This window comes from Sander lucioperca, chromosome 18, assembly GCF_008315115.2.
Source record: "Sander lucioperca isolate FBNREF2018 chromosome 18, SLUC_FBN_1.2, whole genome shotgun sequence".
Lineage (NCBI taxonomy): Eukaryota > Metazoa > Chordata > Actinopteri > Perciformes > Percidae > Sander > Sander lucioperca.
In genome coordinates this window covers 416,281-443,940 of record NC_050190.1, presented here as the reverse complement: position 1 = coordinate 443,940, position 27,660 = coordinate 416,281, and the positions used below count along the sequence as shown (strand labels likewise).

The 27,660-nt window shown below is 42.0% G+C and overlaps 1 protein-coding gene across 3 annotated transcripts in view; it reads left to right on the top strand.

The window, feature by feature from the left end:
- Positions 1 to 27,660, top strand: part of kcnh5b (potassium voltage-gated channel, subfamily H (eag-related), member 5b) — a 183,878-nt gene that overhangs the window by 114,757 nt on the left and 41,461 nt on the right. For all 3 annotated transcript variants that reach the window (XR_004895746.1, XM_031280412.2, XM_035994809.1), the window contains exon 12: positions 24,197 to 24,393. Coding sequence is in view for 2 of the 3 variants with exons in the window: in XM_031280412.2 (XP_031136272.1) it covers positions 24,197 to 24,393 (197 nt within the window). In the remaining variant the exon portion in view is untranslated. The remainder of the gene's footprint in view (positions 1 to 24,196; positions 24,394 to 27,660) is intronic.

The following is a 27,660-nucleotide window of genomic DNA, read 5'->3' as shown; positions in this document are numbered from 1 at the left end:
AGATAATGTCAGAGAAAGCTTTTTAACCGAGACAAGCACAGATAGCATTGATGGCAGAAATGCCTGCAGCAGCCAGTGTAGTGCTGTTAGAATAATTTCCATTATCAAATAATAGACAGGGCCACTGAAGATATATCAAAGTTCATTTTACTTGAGAACCCAACAAGGAGGCAGTTACAGTACCCACAGCATGAGTACAGAAGTGACCTAACGTAAAGCTCTCTACAGCTGCGTTTTATAATACCAAGTGAAAATGTGATAAATCATGATACAGAGTAGATGTTGTCAATTGTTATCTTGTCAGAACCGATGATGTCTCCCCTATCTGGTCTGGGAGGGCATGCATGCCCTCAGGAACACACCGTGCTTAGACAAGGACAAAACAGTGGCTCCCATGTTATCTTGTGTTCAAGTAGTGTTATGGTTTCTTACTATGCAAATAGTTTAATAGACAGAGGAAATATTTAATATTATTCTATGCAAACAGTTTAACAAAAAACAAGAGGGAAAGTATGTATCATAATTTCCCTAACAAGTGCACATTCTCATAACCATCAGCGGGCCCCAGATGAGTTTACTTTGAGAATAACAAGAAAGACTTTTAACAGCAGAGAGCGAGTGCAAAGCAGCACAGATCATTTGGTGTGTGGAAGGTTTGAGGTAAAAGCTGTTTCACTCTCATGCACAAAATGTACTTACCAACAACAAAATAAGTCAGTCTTATAGCTTATTGGGGGACAATCATCTTTAAAAAAAACACCCAGGGGTTGTTTGCTGGACAGGGGACCAGTTAAACCAGTTGGAGGCGTTCTCTTTTTTTAGCAGACACCCCAAGGTTTATTACAGTGCATTAAAAACAGTACCGATACAGCTAAAACCAGTGACTACATCAATGTTAAGACACTCACACACTGACAAAACAGGAAACATGAAAAAACATTAACAGTTATCTAGAGTCCTGGTTCAAAAGCTGTCTCTCTCTAAAATACATCTTAAAGAAAAACTACAGTTTATTAAATTTTAATTTTTTTAATTTTCTTTTTCTCTTTCCATTAGGTTCTACCAGTTCCATTATCATTTTCTACTCACCAAAGTAATGGCAGAGCTCTCTGAACACAACATCACTGAAATAGGGCTATAGGGAGTAACAAGCAGACAAGCCAACAGCCAATTAGCCAGATTATCTAAACCACTTCATTTGGAAGTAGAGGAAAGGGTACTTGACACCCTCAATGCATCGGAAAACTGTAAGAGCACAGCTACAGTATGTCCAGCGGGTCAAAGGTGCAGCAGGAGGTTGGTTTGTAAACTGTAGCCAATGTTCACAGCAGACAGTGTGGGTAATAATTCTGTCATTCTGGTATTACTGATATAAATGATGGCCAGAGCTCATCTGTACTGATAGTAAAAGGATCCTTTTGTTTATATTGAATGTCTCTCATTAATCTGTTGTTGGCTGCCAGAGAGCAGGAAAAAAAATTAAAACAAGCAAACAGACACACAGCCCTGCTGTGTTATTACCTTATTTTATTTAGCCAATGCAAAGTCCTGGAACCGAGAAGTTGCCTCCAGATCTGCTGTGAGGAGGGAAACTAATCCTCCTTTTAGTCTTTGGAGAGGGCAAGCTCCTGTCCACAAGCACACAGTGGGCATCTGTGGAGACTGGCCAAGTACGGCTGTGGCCAGTCCTGAATCCAACCAGTCCTCCAAACCATACCACCAGATAGGTTGTTTATTGCTACCCTTTAATACGACCCACAGGAGCGTTTCATAAATCAGCGCCCCTAGCTGTGGCAGGAAATACGACCCATAGGAGTGTTTTCCGTCCTTGTTTCCAAACCAGAGAAGGTAATGTTCGTGGTTTTAAACACGTCCTTAACGTTGTGAAAAGGCTCAGTTTAGTTTTTTGGCACCACAACTACTTAGTTAAGTTAAAGTGCTCATATTGTGCTTTTTGGCTTTCCCCCTTTCCTTTATTGTGTTATATATCTTTTTGTGCACGTTGTAGGTTCACAACGTAAAAAAAGCCACCCCAAAGGGACTTACCATCTCCAACAGAGAACACTGTTCACAAACTGCTCCAAACAGCTCTATTGTAGTCCAGCCTTTACTTCAGAGACAAACATTAAAACATCAACATTATAATGCTCGCCTAGCTGCTAGCGTGGCACACCCTCATACTCTGCTTCTGACTGGCTAGTAGTCCTTACCTAGGTACTGTCAGGACACGCCCTCATACTCTGCTTCTGACTGGCTAGTAGTCCTTACCTAGGTACTGTCAGGACACGCCCTCATACTCTGCTTCTGACTGGCTAGTAGTCCAGGATCCAAACCGCCCCCGGTCTCCTGTGTGAAAGTCCTTGGTGTGTTTGACCCATTCACAACCTCAGCCTGCCTCCTTAAACTGAAACTCTGATACTTCCTCACCTTACTTCGTGCTTTGCTCCCGTCATAATTACTACGTCCACTAGAGTAAGCCGCCATTATAAACGTACATATGAGTCGTATGGACAAAAGACCTATGGGAGCGTTTTTTGGGGGGGAGGACAGTCTCCCTGATTCTGTTGAGGATGGTGCCAGAGACCTTCTGAGTGGGGTCTGATATCCATTATATTACCTTATAATGTTGTGCTACTGAACATGTTAGCAAACAGACACAGAGCAGCATGCTCTTCCCATTGCACTAATGTTTGTCCAAATATAATCATTTTAGCTCTGGTTTGGTCTCCTCCAACTTTTGACAAAAATAAGATCTGGCTCTTTAGCTGCTAGATGTTCCACTCTAACTGTGTCTGTCTGCTGTTCGCTGCTCAGCAGGTGATTGCTGAGAGAACTAGGTTCTAAAAGAGACTAAAAAGCTCAGAGTTGGTAATAATAATTACTCTCACTTTCACATTATTTGAAGGTAGTTATTTCAAAGTTAGACATATTTGTTAATGCAGGTTTAAAGTCCAAACACGTTGCATGTAGTTAAGAAACCTGGTTTCAGTAGCGCTTTGTTTGAGTCTTCCTCTCCTCAACAATGCTGCCTTCTGCAGTTGACTGAACTATCAGCTTTAGTTCATCTCGCTCACTGATGAAATAGATTGCAAACATTTTTTTTTTGATTGTAGATAGGTTGTATTATCTATATTAAATCAATGTTACATTATTATGGAAGGTAGCGATCCCGGACAGTACCCGTAGAAACTGCTGCAGCCGCCGATTGTAGGAGGATCAATCTGTGCTGCTAGTTGCCAGCATGCAAGATAGTAATCCATTATGTTAGAGCTATAGATCCACTGCAGCAGATATTCAGAATCAGTTGAAAAAATATCAAAAAGGAATGTGAAGAGGAAGGGGAGTCACGAAAAACATCATAGCAGAAAAGAAATATTGTTGGTAAGGGACAGACATTTTAAAAGCGTAAGAGAAAATATGGGGGAGACAAAATATAAGAGGAGGTTAGGAAGAGGAAGCCTCTCCTTAGTTTTTTTTATCTTACTTCATTAGGAGGCCGAGTCGGTCGAGGCAGGAGTCAGAGCATAAACAGCACATTAGATGTTTGATAAATTGCTTCATCACACTGAGGACATGAATCATTACATTGTCAGTCAGTTGTCATCAGGAGCTGCTGCGGACCTGAAGAGACGGACAGGGTCAAAACAAAAATACTTTCTCAAGTCCGCTCTTGTTTTCCATTTCATTCTGATGCGTTTTCCCCAAAGTGTGCGACTCACATTCTGAATTCACTGGGCTTCAGGCGTTTTCAGGGCTCAGCATCACACACAGTGAAGTGAGGACGCTCTGACAGTCTTGTGTTGACCAACACTCACTTCAGCTTCAATAAAACCAGCAGCCACTTCTGGACACCATTCAGCAGATCTGAGGCACACACAGTGTCATTTAATGCTTCACAAATACCCTGTTTCACATCAATCGCCTTGTTGCGAAACAAAAAGTTTAAAAAGTCTGCAGAAAAGTTTTTGGAAACTGCATTAAAGATAAGTGGCAATTATGTCACGGCCTCTTTTTAAATTGATTCATTACTCTTCAAAAGTAAGCAGAGCAATAATTGACTTTTCTGGCTGGTTTTGTTTTATTTCATTTACTTTTTACCATCAACACTCTCAAATACATCTACAGTATATCAGAGCACAGGCCTTATTTAATTAGAAAATATACTTTAAATTCATAAAAAGAGATTCATGCCTTGATATAGTACACAGACCTTTATTGTATAAGTACAGTATATTTGATAATATTGTGGTGGGAAGACTTTGAGCTGCTCCTGTTTGCTGTTAATGCAGAGTCAACACTGTTTTCATATTACGAGACTTCAGGGAGCAGAATCCCCGGTCAATTGATGCCCTACATATTCCACTTTTACATCAAGGGCCAGATATGAAAAGTTTGTTGACATGCTTTTATTTAATTGAAAAAGTAAAATATTTTTGACTGTATTGTATATCTCATATAGCCTATTTGGTTCACATAAAGCCCTGAAAAAAATTCAGCGAAAAAGTTCCTTAGCCATCATAGAATTTAGCAAATCAAGCAAAACAATGCATTCTGATTACATGTTTAAAAGTAGGCTACCCAACTAACAACTACCTGTTTCACAGGCCATGTGGGAATTTCTGCGTCTCAGATTGTGCTGTGAGTGTGGCGTGATTGCAGTTTCCTGTCTTTTCGGTTTGGCGCACAACTACGTGGGCCAAAATGTGTCGTGAACCTAAATTCATATGCGGGCCGGATAAAAATTTGCGAGGCGCTGGATTTGGCCCGCAGGCCTTAAGTTTGAAACCTGCGGCTTAAGGCAAACCACAACTTCTGGTAGTATTTTATTTTACAGTACATTAAAAAGACATAATAAGCCATTCTTTGTACCAAATTAGACCAAAACTGGAAATTATGTTTTTATTAGACAGTAAATGAACATGTATACCCTAATAAAATACCAAACACCTTAATTATGTTGCACATTAATAAGACATAATAAGCTTCACTTTGTAAAAAAATTTGATTAAAACTTGAAATTACTGTATGTTGTTTTTAAGAGACAGGAAACAAACACAGTTATACTACTGAAATTGCAATGGAAGAGGTCCAAAAATCTCCGAAATTGCTGCAGATTTTGCATGGCCTGTTTAAAAAGTGTTTTCTGTTTGGAATGCCCTCCCTCTGGTATAGATCGATTATAAATCCTATAGTCAAATCTCACTTGGACAATCCTAGAGTACACCTAAACTATAGATGAATTAGTTTATTGAGTACAGTATACAAACTGTACTCTATACGTGAAAGACTAATGAGCTTTGAGAAGACAAATATGTTGGCTGAAGAGCTAAATGGATTTAGGAAAGGAAGGGCTTGCATTGACCATATACACAACATACACAATCTGTAATGTGATTTCAGCAACTAGATTGAAAAAGGGCCTGCATACTTTTATTTGTTATAAAGATTTCCAAAAAGCATTTGATCTTGTAAATAGAAACTTCTTATTGTACAAACTACTTGAAATCAGAGTAAATGGTACATAAATGGTAAATGATTTAAAGTGCTCATATTATGCTTTTTGGCTTTTTCCCTTTCATTTATCATGCTATTATTCTTTTTTGTGCATGTAATAGGTTCATAAAGTGAAAAAGCCCAAAGTCCACCCTAAAGGGACTTACCATCAACAGAAAACACTGTTCACAAACTTCTCCAAACAGCTCTATTGTAGTCCAGCCTTTACTTCAGAGACAAACATGGTCACTTTGGAACACACGTTATAATGCTCGCCTAGCTGCTAGCATGGCACGCCCTCATACTCTGCTTCTGACTGGCTAGTAGTCCTTACCTAGGTACTGTCAGGGCACGCTCTCATACTCTGCTTCTGACTGGCTAGTAGTCCTTACCTAGCTACTGTCAGGGCACACCCTCATACTCTGCTTCTGACTGGCTAGTAGTCCTTACCTAGGTACTGTCAGGGCACGCCCTCATACTCTGCTTCTGACTGGCTAGTAGTCCTTACCTAGGTACTGTCAGGGCACGCCCTCATACTCTGCTTCTGACTGGCTAGTAGTCCTTACCTAGCTACTGTCAGGGCACACCCTCATACTCTGCTTCTGACTGGCTAGTAGTCCTTACCTAGGTACTGTCAGGGCACGCCCTCATACTCTGCTTCAGACTGGCTAGTAGTCCTTACCTAGCTACTGTCAGGGCACGCCCTCATACTCTGCTTCTGACTGGCTAGTAGTCCTTACCTAGGTACTGTCAGGGCATGCCCTCATACTCTGCTTCTGACTGGCTAGTAGTCCTTACCTAGCTACTGTCGGGGCACGCCCTCATACTCTGCTTCTGACTGGCTAGTAGTCCTTACCTAGCTACTGTCAGGGCACGCCCTCATACTCTGCTTCTGACTGGCTAGTAGTCCTTACCTAGCTACTGTCAGGGCACGCCCTCATACTCTGCTTCTGACTGGCTAGTAGTCCTTACCTAGGTACTGTCAGGGCACGCCCTCATACTCTGCTTCTGACTGGCTAGTAGTCCTTACTGAGGTACTGAGCATGTGCGACTCCCAACAAAGATGGAACAGAAGTGAGATGTCTCACTCTGTAGCTAAAACAGAGAGTTCAACACACAGGGTGAAAAGAGGAGCTGCAGCAATGTGCAGTACAACAAAAATATAGTGTTTTTTGAAAATGAAACCATGTACTTTAAACCTATTCTGGTACAATCTCTAAATACAATTATGAACCTGAAAATGAGAATAATGTGAGCACTTTAATGACGGGTGCTTTTGCAGTTTACATAAAGGATTTGGTGAATGTTATTATACAACTAGAATGTGGAGTGAGATGTGCTGAGGACTGTGAGTGCCCTTCTTTATGCAGATGATCTTGTTATAATTGCAGAAACTGAAGAAAATTAACAAGCAATGCTTTCTGTTGCCAATGCTTGGTGTAAAAAAAAAAAGGCGACTTTCAATTAATGTTGAGAAATCTCAAATAATGCACTTTAGGTCTCCATTACAGTCATTTAGTGGGTTTCAGTTTAGTTTTGGAGATAAAAACCTGAGTTACACAAACTCCTACACAAATATCTAGGTTTTTATCTTGATGGGCATCTACATTTTGTCAAAGGTACCACTGTGCTTTCTGAGTCTGCTGGGAGGGCTCTAGTGGGAGTTGTAGCTAAGATAAACATTTTAAGAGATGTGGGTTTCTCCACCTATATACTAAACTATATCATGCCTGTGTTGGATTATGTCTCTGGGATTTGGGGAAACAAAGTATATAAGTGATGTGAACAAGTCCAGAATAGAGCAATAAGGTATTTTCTGGGGGTTAAAAAGTATGCCCCAATACTAACCATTACAGGAGACGTCGGTTGGGAACCTTGTGAACTCCGCTGTGTAGTATATGTGCAGACTATGGAATAGAGTTTGGGATATGAGTGACAGTAGATTATGTAAGAAAATGTAAATATGGGACATGCAGATGGGTGGGCCTTGGCTGAGCATATGTGGCATGTTATTTCAGAGGACAGAATTTGAGGAATTGTACTTTTTGAGAGGAAAGGTAGATATTGATGTGATTAAAGAGTTAACAGAAAAGTTAAACGAGAAGTGGGCTGTTGACATTTGGAATAAGCCAAAACTTCAGGTCTGGTATACTCCCTCTCCATATTGATACAGGACGTTGGTCGGAAAAGAAGTTCATTTTGCTTTGTATTGTCCATGTTATCATGATTCAAGATTGCAATTATTTAACAAAGTTGAAGTCAAAGAGATGAGGCAGGATATAGATCTGTTAGTTTGGTTGTTTGAACATGAAACCTTTTTATTTGCAGACTTTTAAGAACAAGCATGGGCTGAAAGAAAGACTGCTTTGTATCGATGATTCTCTGTCTGGAAGTGACATCCCTCATTTATTTATTTTTCTGTGGCTATAGTTTTGTTTTATGTATGAAATGTTGGACAATTTATGGGTTACACTATTGTGTTGTGGCTGCTGTAATATGTCTACTTTGTTCTATATTTAGTGCAGTTGTAGAGTATGTTGTGTGTGGACATTTAAAATTTAAATGTCTGTTGTATTGGTGCCATGTAATTCTGTGTGGGTTGGGCCACTTAGTGGCATGACACTTAAAATAAAATATCATTCATTCAGTCTAACTAAACTAAACAGTCATTCAGTCATTCATTCATTCATACACGCTAATTTGAAACCATACACCTAAACTGTGCTGTAATTAGAAACTGCATGTATTACCGTATTAAACCCAAAATATACTATATTATACCAAATTACACTCTATATTTTAGAAACCAAGTCTTTTAGTGTCATTTGTTGCTTATTAGTAGAAAACTACTGGTAACGTATGATAGTTCTTAATGACCATGGCTGGATGTTTGGGATTCGTTGTCCTGCTGCAGAATACATTTGGGACCAATCATACGCCTCCCTGATGGTATTGCATGATGGATAAGTATCTGCCTGTATTTCTCAGCATTGAGGACACCATTAATCCTGACCAAATCTCCAACTCCATTTGCAGAAATGCAGCCCCAAACTTGCAAGGAACCGCCACCATGCTTTACTGTTGCCTGCAGACACTCATTATTGTACCACTCTCCAGCCCTTTGGTGAATAACCTGCCTTCTACTACAGCCAAATATTTCAAATTTTGACTCCTCAGTCCAGAGCACCTGCTGCCATTTTTCTGCACCCCAGTTCCTATGTTTTCGTGCATAGTTGAGTTGCTTGGCCTTGTTTCTATGTCAGAGGTCTGGCTTTTTGGCTGCAACTCTTCCATGAAGACCACTTCTGGCCGGACTTCTCCAGACAGTAGATGGGTGTACCTGGGTCCCACTGGTTTCTGCCAGTTCTGAGCTGATGGCACTGCTGGACATCTTCTCCAGACAGTAGATGGGTGTATCTGGGTCCCACTGTTTTCTGCCAGTTCTGAGCTGAAGGCCCTGGTGGACATCTTCCAATTTCAAAGGGAAATTAGCTTGATGTGTTTTTCATCTGCTGCACTAAGTTTCCTTGGCTGACCACTGTGTCTATGATCCTCAACGTTGCCCGTTTCTTTGTGCTTTTTCAAAAGAGCTTGAACAGCACATCTTGAAACACCAGTCTGCTTTGAAATATTTGTCTGGGAGAGAGACCTTGCTGATGCAGTATAACTACCTATATACCATAATTGGTTGATCATACACCTGACTACAATCCTACAAAATCCCTGACTTTTTGCAAGTAGCTATAAGAATTGATGCTGGTTTGAAGGCAAAGGGTAGTAACACCAAATATTGATGTGATTTAGATTTTCTTTTTGTTCACTCACTTTGCATTTTGTAAATTGATAAAAATAAACAATCATTATTTATATTTTTGAAGCATTCTTAGTTTACAGCATTTTTTCATACCTGCCTAAGACTTTTGCACAGTACTGTATATATATATATATATATATATATATATATATATATATATATATATATATATATATATATATATAGTGGACAGCGGAGTGCGTAAAAAGCGAGAGATCCACAATTTCAAAATAAAAGCATTTGAACGCAAAGTTGTGAATTGTTCATAATTATTCATTTTGTGTAATAGTCTCAAAGTATAGTCAATTTTGGGTCTAATACAGCATTAAATATGGTTTCCAATTAGCATAATTTTGGAAAATGGTGTCTAATTAGGGCATCAACATATCCGTTAACTGTCTAATATTATTTCTGGTTATGGTCCAATTTAATACAGAGTATGGTTTATTATGTCTTATTTAGAACTAAAACGTTGTATATACAGTTTCTCATTACAGCATAATTGAGGAATATGTTGTCTAATAAGTGTAAAACTGTGTTTGTTTACTGTTTAATAAAGACTACATTATTTCTACTAGTATAATTAGCAAACTTTGAACACTTTTAACTTGACATGTCGGCAGTGTGTTTTGTCCTCTTCTACTTGTGTATTGTTATTTTTTGAGTTTTCTACCCGTAAGTTACCATAAACAAACCTGGTCACTGGTAATCAAACGGATCACACCCCTGGCTGTTCCAGATCCAGTCATTATTTAAGTGCCAGATTTTTTTTTGAAGATTTTCTGAAAGATTTTGTTGACTTCTTGAAGTCTGACTGATTCCAGCTGCAGTTGAGGAGATACCTGCCGAGTGCAGAGTGCACATCTGTGAGCCAAACAGTCCCTCCACATGTTGTCAATGAAATGCTTGCTCATTTTCCATAAACCCTTAGAAATCTCTCATGGACCCTTTGGGGTCTACAGGCTCCACTTTGGGTATCGACTCAACTCCCTGACTCTAAGTGGATAGCTTGAAGTTGTTAACAACAATGCTTCCAGCTGCAGTTTGTGTTTGAGCACCAAAGCTGCTGTGTGACCACAGCCTCAGCAGGGAGAGAGGAGGTTAGTGGTAGATGGATGGAGAAGGACGACGCGGTGGAACGAGGGAGAAAAAAGGATTGAAGGAGAGGGGGATGTAAGGGGAAGCACGATAATGGGTTGTCTGTGTGTGTTCACAGCATGAAAAGGAGGCTTCGTTCTAAAAATCGCTTCCCTCCTGGAAAGTATTCCTTTTCCTTGCGACAGCCGTCGTGTTTTTAACTTCTTCTTATTTTTTCTCTTCTGCTCGGTAACGGAAAGGGAAGTTCTTTTTCCGAACCAGAGCTCATGTTGGGAAACAGAAAGCAGCATGGTTTGCATTGAAAAGCTTCCGGTTGTCATTGTTTTAAATGTAGTTTGGGGATATACAGGGACAGTAGCAGGATAGAGGAAGTTGTTGATCAAACTCATTAAAGAAAGGGATATTTTACGAGACATTCAGAGATGAACTGTGATCAATATCTTCGATTTTTCTTCAGAATCTGCAGCGATTCGGATGGTGTTATTTTTCTGTGGAGACGCATCAGTGGTTGGATAACGCACAATGTACCTTCTGGCAGGGCGGCCGTATGTCTTGAGACTGGGAGAATATGAGAGAGAATCAAAGGATGGGGGAGCGATGAGGCAAAGTAGAAGGAGCAGAGGAGGATGGAGGAAACAGAAGAAGAGGGAGAGTGTGTTGGTTGTGGTTTTGAAGCCACTGATTTCCCCAGACTGAGGAGTGAGGCTGCTCCCCGAGGCTGTAACACACCCTGCTCTCATTAGTGTCCAATGGCATCTGGTGCACACACACACACACACACACACACACACACACACACACACACACACACACACACACACACACACACACACACACACACACACAGTCGAGCAACAAAGGTACTAGAAATCTAGGAATGCCAGTGTCTATTTTTTATTATGGCTCTTTAATGTCTCCATGTACGGGCTGTGGAACTAAATATCCTCTAAATTCACACACTCACACACACATACACACACGTGTAAGAATAAAAAGTAAATAGTAATAAAGAGTGTCCTGGTGGCACAGACCATGTAACCACAACATCCCCGGTTCCACTGGAGGAAGAAGTATTCAGATCCTTTACTTAAAGGGATAGTTTTCAGATCTTTAGAAGTGTGGTTGTATGAGCTACTTCTCCATAGTCAGTGTGGTTGTATGAGCTACTTCTCCATAGTCAGTGTGGTTGTATAAGCTACTTCTCCATAGTCAGTGTGGTTGTATGAGCTACTTCTCCATAGTCAGTGTGGTTGTATGAGCTACTTCTCCATAGTCAGTGTGGTTGTATGAGCTACTTCTCCATAGTCAGTGTGGTTGTATGAGCTACTTGTTCATAGTCAGTGTGGTTGTATGAGTTACTTGTTCATAGTCAGTGTGGTTGTATGAGCTACTTGATCATAGTCAGTGTGTTAGCTCCAGTAGACGGCGATCGGCACACCCCCAGTTTGGAGAAAGCAGGCAGGAGTACCAACACGGAAGCTAAGCAGCGTCCTGTTGTGGACGGGGGCAGCAGCTAAACGCATTTCAGACACCTAAAAACATCTATATTGGTTTAAGTGGACTCTATATTTAGAATATTTTCAGCGCTCTACCTTGCTGTCAGACGGCTCTTTATGACTGAACTGAAGCCGTTATCTCTGCTCTCTTCAAAGCCACCAGACTCCTTTGACCAAAACAGACATTTTACCTTTCAGAACACGGGAGTTGCGCTAACGCTGCCTTGATTGGAAACCCCAAAGACACACAATAACCCAAAACAAACTAAACGATCTGCTCTGCTCTAGAGAAAATTCTGAAATTTTTTTTTTTGCCAAAACGATGAGCTGATTAATTTCCTATTCCATTATTAATGCTTGGTTATGAGAAGGGGACTTTAGTCTGGCCTTCTATTCACACAGCAATATGTCCTGGCCCAGCGAATAATATGTCAGCCGTGAACAGGAGATGAGCCTCCAGCCACATATGAGTCCAGCTGCATTACAAGATCCAGTAATAAGAACCACGGTGGGGCTGTTTTGATGTGAAATGCATTAGGAATACATTAGAGGAGGAAGTGATTAAGAATGTAGGTTTAAGGGAGAATGATGAAAGGCAACTTTAAACAGAGAGATTCTTATAAAATGTCTTAATGCAGCGCTGCTTTTCATGGCCATCTTCAGACTCAGATATCATCCTTTGAAACTGACACTTATCACCTCATATAAAAGTATCAGGATGTACCGTCCAGGGCCCATTCTAGGATCAGACCTTTAGGGGGGCTCAGCCCCGAATGAGAATGTGACACGGATGCTGTCGGTTTCATCTGTGCTGCTGCACGATGTTTGCGCATGCGCAAATGATAATCCTGTTTACAACACTGCACGATCTGTTCCACGCTTGCGCGCCTTTGCACCGCGGGAATTTCATTCATTTCACAGCGCTCGCAAAGGGGAGGCTTGCAGTGACAGAAAGACTTCATTCCACATCCAAAATGGTGTATGTTCATGTAACATGTAACAACTCCTTTATTATTTTGGATTGGCAACCACATAAACACCTCGTAATGCATAGTGTAAGCTACATTTAAAAACATCACGACATCCCCACACTACATGTCACAAAAATAACAATGTGGCCAAGGCTTAGTACACGGACATGGATATGCGGTTTTGGATCAGTGACAAGAAGTACTTAATTTAAACATCTTCATAAAACAGACCCGCCGTGAACTGCATAATGAATAATATAAAATGTAGTCTACAAAAATATTATTCCGACGGTGTAAAGGTGCGCAAGCATGGAGCAGATCGTGCAGTGTCGTAAACAGGATTATCATCTGCACATGCGTGAACATCTTGCGCATAACAGATGCAGTGCCATGCAAAAGTGTTAACGGGGCAGGGGGGCTGAGAAGAAAAAGGGTTTTAAATCGTCAATGGTACCATCTATCTAACACATTTCAAGATGGCACCTTTGTTCCCTTTTGGACAGAGGCTGACAGGCTAGCAGCATCCCCCTGCTTCCAGTCTTTATGCTAAGCTAAGCTAACCGACTGCAGGCTTATCACAGAGCCATATGAGAGTGATATCACTCTTCTCATCTAACTTTCCGCAAGAAAGTGAATAAGCTTAAAACTGGCAGTTTAAACTGGTTGTTAGTGAAGGTGGAGCCTCAGGCAGACTGGAGTCAGGCTAATGAAACCGGAGCTGTTACCGTCCGGTATACATGTTAAAACTTTATGAAATGTTAAGGCCAATTTTGACTAATTAAATTAAATTAATGAGATATTTAGTCCAGTTTTTAATATATATATATATATATATATATATATATATATATATATATATATATATATATATATATATATATATATATTAAGTAAATATTGTATTATGTAATCACATATAAATAAACATAAAAGTATGTTTTCATCTCAAATGCCTCCTACTGGTTGGATGATTATACAACATTTGAGTTTTAGGATGGGAGCTGTTTTTTTTGTTGCAGATTTTATTGGTAGCTATTATTAATTGTTTTCACTGCATCTATATTTTTGGCGTCTTATAAATCCATGTGGGCCGGGCGCTTATGTGTGCATGAGAAGGATATAAGCAGAATTATCACAAAATAAAAATTGAAATATATCTATACATGAAATGTACACCATAAAAACAAAGTGTTCATTTGCAAAACCAGATATCTCTGTTTTATTTGTCTTCCTAAAGCTTGTTTTTATTATTATTTTTCATTGTGCAAGCCAGGGAATATCAGTCAAACCGGCGTTGGGTTGTTTTGATAACACATGTCTCTTTTTGTTGTTGTCGTAGATCTTCTTCTTATATTGTACTCTCAAAGGAATATCAACCAACCAGTTGTTGGTTTATTCATTTTAAAAATGGCTTGTATCTGCTTTTGCAAGTGAACTCTTCAAATATAAGACTATTTACCACACACATGCACCCATACATTTAAACTCACACACACACACTTACACTTACAAATACAACCATACACTTGCGTACCACCATGCATAGATAAAAACAAAAAGCCATAAAACAGTTGACATTGAGTTCTGTGCTGTGCAGTCTGGCTGCTGTAGGCAGGGTTTGCTCTGCACTGGACCAATATCTGACCACCGTATTGCACCACCATCTTGATCTGTGTCCTTGCCTTGTCCGACCATGCTGCACACATTTGCATATTCATCTTTAAAAGAAAGATTTTCACAAAATAACTCATGATCTGAAGCTCATATACCATAGAGCTTCATTCGTCCCGAGGGAAATGCTGCCCATATGTTTCGACGATTAGACGCAGCAACATAATTAATAATATCAGTTACCTTAATCAATGGTCTCGTTAGCATAAGTGGTTCTGATTAATATCACGCGGATCATGTTGGGACTTTTAGGCAGATTCCTCTTGTCAAGAACAGAATGAGGTCATTAAACATCTTTATTACTTTTTTTTCCTGCAGTGAACATATTTAGAAGAACTCATTTAATCATTTGTCAATTCATGTTGAAAACAGTGTCAGACATCTTGCATAGTAGCTACGTGTGGCAGGGACATTTGTGCAGAGTCTGGAAGCACAAGTACTACAATTATTAAAAAGGGTGTTTTAAATGCTAATAGTAGTACTTCAAATACAATAAGGATACAATACATATAATTCAATATGCTGCTGTTGGGGGATCAGTGTCACAGCAGCTGTGAAACTGTCTCCGCCCACTCAGTTTCCTGAGATATTGGCCTGACTGGGGCAACAGCAGCATCTGCCTCAGATGCCTATTACTGGGCCGAGATAAGGCAATACAGGGGTCAGGGTACACACCCCGCCTGCCCACAGGCAATTTATTTTCTGCTGATATGAGGAAACGGGCTACAACAGCATTCAGTGTCATCTCCACATTGGTCAGGATGTTAACTGTGAGTTGATCCTCATGTAGACATACAACATGTCCAGCTGAGTTCATTTAAAAGCAATGCACATCTATGAATAATCACAGTAAGCTTAACCTAAGCTTAGATCAGGCCCAAAAAATCAAGCCCGACCCTACCCATAACCCTGGCCGTGCACGTTGTGTCCGAGCCCGGCCCGACACATTAACTGTAATTATGAGCCCGAGCCCGATTTAAACCCAACATTTTTTTAATCCGTGGGCCGTTATAACTGACGTTCTCAACTACAATTCTGAGTTGTTGAACTGCAGAAATCAGTTTAGAAGGGGTATGCTTGGAGAAGTAACAAAAGAGGACATTGAAGGATGACTATCATCTTTTCTGCCATGGCAAGCCTGCTTCATGTCTGTTCATCGTCCCTGTGTTTTTGCTGTCATAGGCGTGCAGCGTGCCGTACTTAATGCACTCGACAAAGCCAACACATAGGTTGTCACTGCCCACAACTTGTTTAAAATGGTTCCATACCTCCGACTTTCCTCCAAACTTGCTCAAAGTTAATTCTCCTGTTTTAATTTTTTTCTTTACTTCTTCAAGTTCCATGTTGCACTTAAGCTACACCATACAGCAGGCCCGGTGTGATGCTACACCATACAGCCCAGCAGGCCTGGTGTGATGCTCCACCATACAGCCCAGCAGGCCTGGTGTGATGCTCCACCATACAGCCCAGCAGGCCCGGTGTGATGCTCCACCATACAGCACAGCTGGCCCGGTGTGATGCTACACCATACAGCACAGCTGGCCCAGTGTGATGCTACACCATACAGCCCAGCAGGCCCGGTGTGATGCTCCACCATACAGCACAGCTGGCCCGGTGTGATGCTACACCATACAGCACAGCTGGCCCGGTGTGATGCGTGCGAGTGGAGGAGACGCTGCGCATGATTATGGCATAGCTTTCTCCCCACCCAATTAGGCTAATAAAGTAATGATTAAAAAAACACAAATGCTTGATCAAGGGCCCGGCCGGGAAATATCGGCCCGTGGGTCGGGTCAAGTTCGGGCTCAGGCTCGGGCAGAGAATCTAAACTCTAGCTTAACCCTCTGAGGACAAAAGACACACCGGCGAGTCCAAGCAATGTTTGACAACACCCCTACACAAAAAGCGATATTAAAAAATGTAATTTTAGACATTTATTTACTATTTTATTCATATATTACGCTACTGTTTTTGAACCTACGACTTTTGTAAACTCATTTCAAGCACCAAAACAACTGAGTGTAGGTATGTTTTCACAAGAGATTTGAGAAATTTTTCCACTTAAGGGTCAAATTATCTCTTTATACATTGCTCTGGAACAATTTTGGGCATCACTATACAGAAAGCTAGGTGTGTTCTGAACATTTTGATACACACAGGGATCAGTTAAATGCAAATACTTTAGGACAATTCAAGAAGAAAGGGTTAGGCAGGGATGGCGTATTCACACTTGTTGCGTTTCAGCCCTCCAAAAGAACTTTTATTATTATACTATTAGTCAGCATTTTTTGCGCATATGTACTCCAAAGGGACTCAGACCCCTCTGGAACGAACCGTACTCAGACCTTCTCGGGAGGTGGTCCACATTGTGAACACAACACACTTCTGGTTCGCTTTGCCCTTTTGCCTTGTGCCAATGTATTTTAGCCCTGACGCCCCATCAGAGCTGAAGGGGACGAGAAAGAGAACTGAGGGCGTTTTCACACATACCTCATTTGGTCCGGACTTTCGGACTTTTCAGTTTGATTCGAACCAAAATTACAGGTGTGAAACCTCCCCCGGACCACGGTCCGGATCAAAAGACCAAATTTTGGTCCGATAAAAAGAGGTGGTCTCGGTCCGGAACAAACTGAACCATGGTCCTTTTCGTTTACAGTGTGAAAGCATTTTTTGGATGGTTCGGACTTTCGGACCAAATACAAGAAGCTCTGGCAGGCTCTCCTTGTGTTACAAGACCGGGGAAGCTCCTTTAAGGAATAGCTCTGTGCTTAGTGTGTAGGCTACATGAGAGAGTGATGGTGAATGCGCTCACAGCAGACAGCTGTCGGCTATCAGAGATTTGTTAAGTGGTAGTAAATGTACAGTGTAGGTTTCCATTTGTCTCTGAATAAATTCTCCAGAAAGAACGTTCCCGTGTCTTGCTTCTCAACATCACAACAAAACAAAAAGACCCGCGGCAGTAGGGGAGAGCAGCAGTCAGTACAGGAGAACAGCAGTCAGTAGGGGAGTGCAGCAGTCAGTACAGGAGAGCAACAGTCAGTAGGGGAGAGCAGCAGTCAGTAGGAGAGAGCAGCAGTCAGTAGGGAAGAGTAGCAGTCAGTACAGGAGAGCAGCAGTCAGGAGAGAGCAGCAGTCAGTACAGGGAAGAGTAGCAGTCAGTACAGGAGAGCAGCAGTCAATAGGGGAGAGCAGCAGTCAGCACAGGAGAGCAGCAGTCAGTAGGGGAGAGCAGCAGTCAGTACAGGAGAGCAGCAGTCAGTAGGAGAGAGCAGCAGTCAGCTGAAAAAACTCCGACACAGAGAGAGGATATGAGAGGATGAGGAAGCCCATCTACAAACCAATGAATTATAAGTATCTGGAGACGCAGCTCACGTAGTTTTGTCACGTATAGATCTTTAGTGTGCTTGCATAACTGCAGTGTGAAACCAAAACTTACCGGATCAAATGTATACAATGTAACAAAAACATGAACCTTGGTCCGGACCTTGGTTCGGACTTTCATGTGTGAAAACACCCTGAGTCCTCTTTCAAGTAAACCGACAATGTGAACACAAGAAGAATGGAGTCCCTTTGCTGTTGGTCCATTTTTTCGTCCACTTTAAGAGGACTGAGTTTGGTTCGTTTAAAGAGGACTATGTGTGAAAACTGAAAAAATCTATGTGAAGACACTGATCACGTTAATGATTTCTCATTATCAATATTACCAGCAATGACTTAACAAGGTGGGAAACAGATAATATCAATATTCAATTTTCATTTTTAGAACAGGCCTGAGGGCTACTCATGTGGTCCTTGGGGGCTACCTGGTGCCCGCGGGCACCATGTTGGTGACCCCTGCTTTACACTTTCTACAATGGGAGGAGAGTTCAGCATTGAGTACTTTTACTTTTAATACTTTAAGTACATTTTCTTGATGAGACTTACGTACTTCTACTTAAGTAACATTTTCAATGCAGGAGTAAGTAAGTATTTTTACAGTGTGGTATTAGTACTTTTACTGAAGTAAAGGATCTGAATACTTCTTCCACCACTGACTGGAAATATCTTGAAGCTGGGCATGTTGCACCCCGTCACAGTTTTTATATTTATTATAAGTTTTTTATTTTAGTTTGGATTTTTTCGGCTTTAGTTAAAGGAGAACTCCGGGCAATTTTTACGTTAATCTTGATCGCTATACGTATGTGAGTACTGTCGATAGCAAAAAAAACGAGCTGAATCGGTGCTAGCAACACGGAGCTGCTGCAGCTAATGCTATCACATTGCTAAAATGGTAATTATGGGGGCATAGGATAAATAGTGCCTTTGTGCCTCTTAACAGACACAAAATGCAATTAAAATGTCTGTGCAACATGAACAGGGCTCTTACCTGACAACAAGATGTGTTTTCAACTCAGACATCCTGCCGCTAGCTCGCCTTGCTAGCTGCTAGCTGTGTAGAGTGTGTTCAGCCCGGTTCAGCCAGGCTTCTGTAATAATCATCACACAGCAGTTTCATGTGTATTTGTAGCTCATCTATTGTGTGTGACATGGATCTGGCGTTGGTGAGTAGGAGTCTTTGCAGTGGCGATCTGTGTGGTAGTTTCCTTAGCCAGGTTTGTTTTTGTTAGGGCCAGGTATAATGCCTATATATAATAGTTACGTATGTATGTCTAATAATAATAGCTACATATAATACAATTCAAATGACATGGTTGGAGAATAGCCGTGATGTTTAATGTTGAATCTTAGCGCTACTTTAGTGTCCGATGTGAAGCGATCAGCTCCATCTCATGTCAAGTCCGTTCAGTTTCTAAGGTTCAGTGACAGGAGAGTTAACAGAAATTCATGTTGTCTCCTTTTTTCAGTTTGCTAATAATATATTCCACTACTTATGTTCGCTAGTTAACTATAATAACCCTGGTCTGGACTCAGGCAACGAACCAAATATACACTAGTACAAAGGCCTTGTTATATATTATCATATATATGTGTGTAGGTGAGTAATCGGCAGCATTGCAAAGCCTGGTGACAGAGGTCACGGCACCGATGTATCCATCTCCACCCACCCCATCATAACAGTCCTCGCTGTGATTTTGAAGTGTGTGTAAGTGTCACACTCGGTGCACGCAGACACCACCCCCTGGCCCATGCCAACGCGTCCACTTCCACATCTAATTGGCGAGGAGCTGCGGATCTCTGGGGAGCTCATTCCAGACGAGTCCTGCCGCCTGAGTCACTGTCGGATGTTCGGCGAGAGAAAGGGGCCCTCAGGGGGCCACAGAGGACGGATTGTCAGGATGAGATCCACTCGCACACTCGCACTGACGAACACACTCTGGTGACATTCTGCGACGGTATGTCGGATACGTCCATTACTCAGGGTGTTGTGACAGCTTGTGGACAGTGTGGACTGCTTTTGGTCACATTGTATCCCGGTCAGCTCAGAAAAATGCTGAGCTGATGCTTGTGGCAGGTTTGACACAGATTTGAGTCCTGATTAGCTCAGAGTTAACTTTTTTTTGTTCCCTGTTACAGCCAGAGTGTGACTGGATCTCTTCAGGTAAAATGGTTTAGAAGAATATCCCATTTGCTACTAAAAAAGTTCTTTAAACAATATTATTTGCTGTTATTCGCCTAATTGCTCTATTTCTGTATTTTATGCTTCACTTTGTGCTGTTGGCTGTTGTTTTGTATTCATCCACTTTATTTGAGGATTAGTTTCTCTTGATAACACTCAGCAGCTTTTGATGACATATGACACATTTGCTTCTAATTAAGATTCTTCACGCTCTTATTTTGTCAGTACAACTGTGGCGTTTCCTGGGAGATGCTCTAGACGGGGGTGATTAGCATAAGTGCTGGGTATCGTTTCAAAAATATTCAATATCGATACCAATACCATGACTTCGCTACCGGTTCCTAAATGATACTTTTTTGGATACCAATTTCATAAAACAAAAAGAAATTACATAACACATTATGGCACAAATGTTTTTATTTATCTATCAGCTCCTACTACGTGAGCCCCATAACGTAGAGTTTTTCCTGCATGTCTCTACGGCGGGTAATGCTAAACAGCCAATCACAAACCAGTGTTTCCTCTATGTTGATTTTGTAGTGGCGGCCCACCATGGCAAAATGTCTGCCACCACGGTATCAGAAATAGGGCTGTACAACAAAATGTAAACATTGCAATTTAACACCAAGTAGAACTATTCAGAGGTTATTGGGCCCGTCCAGTTTAACTCCACATACTGTTGTGTTGATGTAGTTTATTGTCAAAACGTTCGCTTTCTTCCGAGTCGACTATTAAACCAACAGCTCCACTAAAAACGTCACTGCGGTGGGTCTGTTCTAAGTGTAGACCTGTTGCAGATGTTAAGTGCCCTATAGTTCCTCAAAAAATACAGTTCAATCACAACTGAAAATATGCCTCATTGTGTATGAATGGAGGTGAATAAATATATTTGTTTGTGTTGCAGCAAGGAAGGAAGGAAACACTGCCAAACATCATTAGAGCTTGGTAGAAGCATGCTGCATGCTGATTGGCTCACTGATGCTGATGAGCTTTACCCCTTAGGTAATGTAATTGGGTGTTGAATAACGAGGCATTTTTCCAACAATCGATTCAGTCGCTGCCTAAAAAGTATCAAATTTGGTACCCAGCCCTAATTAGCATGGGGAAGTTATATGCTGGCAGTTGATAGTCAAGTGTCCAGGTGGCTGCAGGTGGGATGAAACCGAGGAAGAGCAGATCAATTTGAGAGGGTCAGTGCTTCAAGCTCTGCGAGATCGTAGTTTATTCTTGCAAGTAAATAACAACTTCCTTAGTTTTAAAATATATTGAGCTATTTAATTCAGCCGAGAATCCAAAGAAAGAAACATGTTAAGCACACACTGTTTGATGGGCAGCAAGAAACGGCACCAATGTGACAGGACTTTAAATGTCAAAGTTCAGGAGGAAAGGTTCTCATGTTCTCTGATCTTTTCTTCCACTGACTGTCAGCTCTCCACAACAATCCTGCCAAACCTCATTGGACAAGCTAGCTCTTCATGCAGTTTGCTCTTACTTTACATGCCACTAGCTGCCTTTCCCTGCTCAACCACTGTCTTATTGAATTTCATTACCCTTCAGGCTGTTTTTCTTTCTTTCTTCGTCACAAGATTAATTAACACACAAGGGTGCAACATCACTCTGCTGTGAGTCAAAGTGTTAAAAAAAAGTAGTATTTTTATCTTTCCTTGTTCTCTGCCATGTTTGCTCCTTTTCATTCCACTCGGATTATGTTTGATCTGAAACTGATAGAATCGCTGGAACTGTAATCTGCTACTTGCCGCCTGGTATCAGGGTCTGATGGTGTACATGGGGAAATCAGCAGCTCTGGTTGCTAAGAGGCCAGGTAAAACTGTTGCTAAGGGCAGAAAAAGAGAGGAGTGTGCTTTATGCAGACATGCAGATGGTAATCGACGCACTGTTTGTCCGTACAGATTAATTTATGTTGCATGCACTGCATAACTCTTATCTATTCTAACATTACACAAACTAAGTTGACAAAGGATATGATATTTTTTTCCTGCCATCACAGCCCCCTAAAATTATTATTTTCAGACTTTGTTGTCTTCTCTCAATTACTGTAGCACATCCCAGTAGCTATTGTACCTTCAGTTCTCTTGTCTTCTTTTCTGGTCTTGTAGCTGTCACAATAGATGAGAACAAATATGGTGTCAAGGTATAGAAGTATGACTTTAAAAAGATATATATATATGTGTGTGTGTGTGTTGGTGGAGAGACTGGCTTTTCAACGCGCACACAAAACACTTAAATCCAGGGCAGCTCTCCAGATTAATTTGTATTATTCTTAGGTGTAATTTGTGTGGAGGAATACGTTACATTGACAATTGGCCGTATTAAGGGATGGTCATAAGGCAGTCTCCATGTAATGTACTCCTGTACTGTGGTGGGGGACGATTGCTTGACATCTTCCCGGATCCATTTCCCTCATGTATGTTTACAGTTCTAGGTATAATTCTGTCATTCTGATGATTGATTGTCAATACCAGGGGTCTTCAACGTTTTTTAGGCCAATGACCCCTTAACTCAATTCAGTATTTATAGTGTCAAATCACAACAGGAGTTATCTCAGGACACTTTACAGATAGAGTAGGTCTAGACCACACTCTATAATTTATAAAGACCTAACAATCCCCCCCACAATGCATATATTTATACATCATGTGGAAGGCAGAGTGAATCCTTAAGCTTAATATATATCTACCAGTAGTCTCGCATGTCCAGACCTTCCTCCACAGTGCTGTGGAGGAAGGTCTGGCTAGTCCACACAGCATTCTGGGATGGGACAAAAATATTATATATATATATATATATATATATATATATATATATATATTATTGGCATTTCTTTAAACCAATCACAATCGTCTTTGGTTGAGCCACGGTGCCTTTGCTAAATAGTCTCAGGAAGGAACTCGTTTTGGTGGAACATGTGTACATTCAAAAGTTGTTTTAGTCGTGCAACAGAAAACTCAGATTGGACAGATAGTCTAGCTAGTTGTCTGGATTTACCCTGCAGAGATCTGAGGAGCAGTTAACCATAGTCCTCAGAAATCCACCAGAGGTTAGAACACCAACACAAGGAAAGAGGAAGGAAACGGACATCCGGCCTAAAAAAAGTGAAATCCAGCGGAATTTCCAGTGGCTACCACAGTAGCTACCTTACCTATTGTAAGCTTATCTTCAGTGTGTAATGAAATGTTTTTTGTCCGTCTTGAAGAGGGATCATTCCTCATTTGATCTTCCCGAGCTTTCTTCATTTTTTTCTCTGCTAAAGGATTTCGTTTTTTTGAGTTTTTTCCTTATCCGAATCGATGGTCGAAGAGGACGGGAGTGTTGTATGCTGTGCAGATTGTAAAGTCCCTTGAGGCAAATTTGTGTTTTGTGATATTGGGCAATATAAATAACATTTACTTTTTTTTTTTTTACTTTTTGGACACAATGAAGAGTTTGAAGGACTTTATATTGCAAAACCTGTGATTTTACCTAAATGATTAAAAAAAAATGCTGTCCTATAGCTGATAGCTGTGGGGCTACAGCTAAGGATGTACCTGCCAATCTTTTTCTTGATTAATCCAGTGATCCAGTTTATAGATAGGTTTATGAAATGTCAGAGAATTGTGAGAAATATCCTTCGCCATCCACCTAAAACCACAAATTACACTTTGAAATGCTCTTGTTATGTCCGCCCAACAGTCCAAAACCAAAAGACATTCAGTCTGCTATTGCATAACATAAAGAAAAGCAGAAAACCGTCACAACCAAGAGGCTGGAATTAGGTAATGTTCAGCATTTATACTGAAAAAAAAAAACAATTAAACATTTCATCAGTTGTTAAAATAGATGCTGTTTAATTTTCTATCAATCGCTCTGCATGAAATTGAATAAAATAAAATCTGAAATAAAGGTTGTGGAAATAAATCTAAAGCATCCCAGTTAACGATTGGACGCTGGTGATTCAGGTATGGGCCAGGAGCCAGGACCATCTCACACCTATTGAAGTTTTTGATCATTTTAATTCACTTCCCTTATTAGTTTTACCCGAGGTGTCATCTTTATCAAACAACTGATGTTTCAATAACCAAAACTTGTGTGTCCTCAGGTAAAGGCGATGTGTTTGGTGACGTCTTTTGGAAGGAAACCACCCTGGCGCATGCGTGCGCCAACGTCAGAGCGCTAACGTACTGCGACCTCCACGTCATCAAGAGGGAAGCCTTGCTCAAGGTGCTGGAGTTTTACACGGCCTTCGCCAACTCCTTCTCCCGCAACCTCATCCTCACCTGCAACCTGCGCAAGCGGGTAAGGTATCCCGCTCTGTGGACACACACCCACAGGACAGACACACACACAGGACAGACACACAGGACAGACAAACACAGGACACACACATACAGGACACACACACACACATAGGACAGGCACACAGGACACACGCACACACACAGGACAGACACACAGGACAGACAAACACAGGACACATACACACAGGACACACACACATACAGGACACACACACACAGGACAGACACACACAGGACACACACACACACACACACACACACACACACACACACACACACACACACACACACACACAGGACAGACACACAGGACATACACACACAGGACAGACACACACAGGCCAGACACACACACAGGACACACACAGGACAGACACACAGGACAGACAAACACAGGACACACACACACAGGACAGACACACACACAGGACACACACAGGACAGACACACAGGACAGACAAACACAGGACACACACATACAGGACACACACACACACATAGGACAGGCACACAGGACACACACACACACACACAGGACACACACACACAGGACAGACACACACAGGACACACACACAGGACACACACACAGGACATACACACACAGGACACACACACACACACACACATACACACACAGGACATACACACACAGGACAGACACACACAGGACACACACACAGGACAGACACACACACACACACAGGACATACACACAGGACAGACACACACAGGACACACACACATGACAGAAACACACAGGACACACACACACAGGACATACACACACATGACATACACACAGGACAGACACACACAGGACACACACACACACACACACACACACACACACACACACAGGACAGACAAACACAGGACAGACAAACACATGACACACACACAGGACACACACATACACACACACACACACAGAACATACACACACAGGACAGACAAACACAGGACAGACACACACAGGACAGACACAGGACAGACACACACATGACAGACACACACACAGGACAGACACGCAGGACAGACAAACACAGGACACACACATAGGACAGACACACAGGACACACACACACACAGGACAGACACACACAGGACACACACACATGACAGAAACACACAGGACACACACACACAGGACATACACACACATGACATACACACAGGACAGACACACACAGGACACACACACACACACACACACACACACACACACACACACACACACACAGGACAGACAAACACAGGACAGACAAACACATGACACACACACAGGACACACACATACACACACACACACACAGAACATACACACACAGGACAGACAAACACAGGACAGACACACACAGGACAGACACAGGACAGACACACACATGACAGACACACACACAGGACAGACACACAGGACAGACAAACACAGGACACACACATAGGACAGACACACAGGACACACACACACACAGGACAGACACACACAGGACACACACACACAGGACAGACACACACACAGGACAGACACACAGGACACACACATACAGGACAGACACACATAGGAAACACACACACACAGGACAGACACACACACACAGGACAGACACACAGGACACACACATACTGGACAGACACACATAGGACAGACACACAGGACACACACTCACAGGACACACACACACACAGGACACACACACACACAGGACAGACACACACAGGACACACACACACACACACACACACACACACACACACACACACACATACACAGGACAGACACACAGGACATACACACACAGGACAGACACACACAGGACACACACACAGGACACACACACAGGACAGACACACACAGGACATACACACACAGGACAGACACACACAGGACACACACACACACACACACACATACACACACAGGACAGACACACAGGACATACACACACAGGACAGACACACACAGGACACACACACAGGACAGACACACACACACACACACACACAGGACATACACACAGGACAGACACACACAGGACACACACACATGACAGAAACACACAGGACACACACACACACAGGACATACACACACATGACATACACACAGGACAGACACACACAGGACACACACACACACACAGAACATACACACACAGGACAGACAAACACAGGACAGACAAACACATGACACACACACAGGACACACATATACAGGACAGACACACACAGACAGACACAGGACAGACACACAGGACAGACACAGGACAGACACACACATGACAGACACACACACAGGACAGACACACAGGACAGACAAACACAGGACACACACACATAGGACAGACACACAGGACACACACACACACACAGGACAGACACACACAGGACACACACACACAGGACAGACACACAGGACACACACATACAGCACAGACACACATAGGAAACACACACACAGGACAGACACACACACACACACAGGACAGACACACACAGGACAGACACACAGGACACACACATACTGGACAGACACACATAGGACAGACACACAGGACACACACTCACAGGACACACACACACACAGGACAGACACACAGGACACACATACAGGACAGACACACACAGGACAGACACATACAGGACACACACACACACACACAGGACAGACACACACAGGACACACACACAGGACAGACACACACAGGACATACACATACAGGACAGACACACACAGGACACACAAACACACACACAGGACAGACACACAGGACACACATACAGGACAGACACACACAGGACAGACACATACAGGACACACACACACACACAGGACAGACACACACAGGACACACACACAGGACAGACACACACAGGACATACACATACAGGACAGACACACACAGGACACACAAACACACACACAGGACAGACACACACAGGACACACACACACACACAGGACATACACACAGGACAGACACACACAGGACACACACACACAGGACACACACACACAGGACAGACACAATCAGGACAGACACACACAGGACAGACACACACACAGGACAAACTGTAAGTCAAACAAACAGTTCTATGCTTCCCCAGTCTGATATTGACTTGACTTGTTTTGTGTGTGGGACTTTTATTTTTTACTCACTAATGACTGACTTCATGCTGCTCTCACACAATTTCCAGCCAACACTTACTCTGCGTTAGCCTGCATAGATTTTGCTGTAGTTACTGAAGTTTACCAAGAATGGCAATT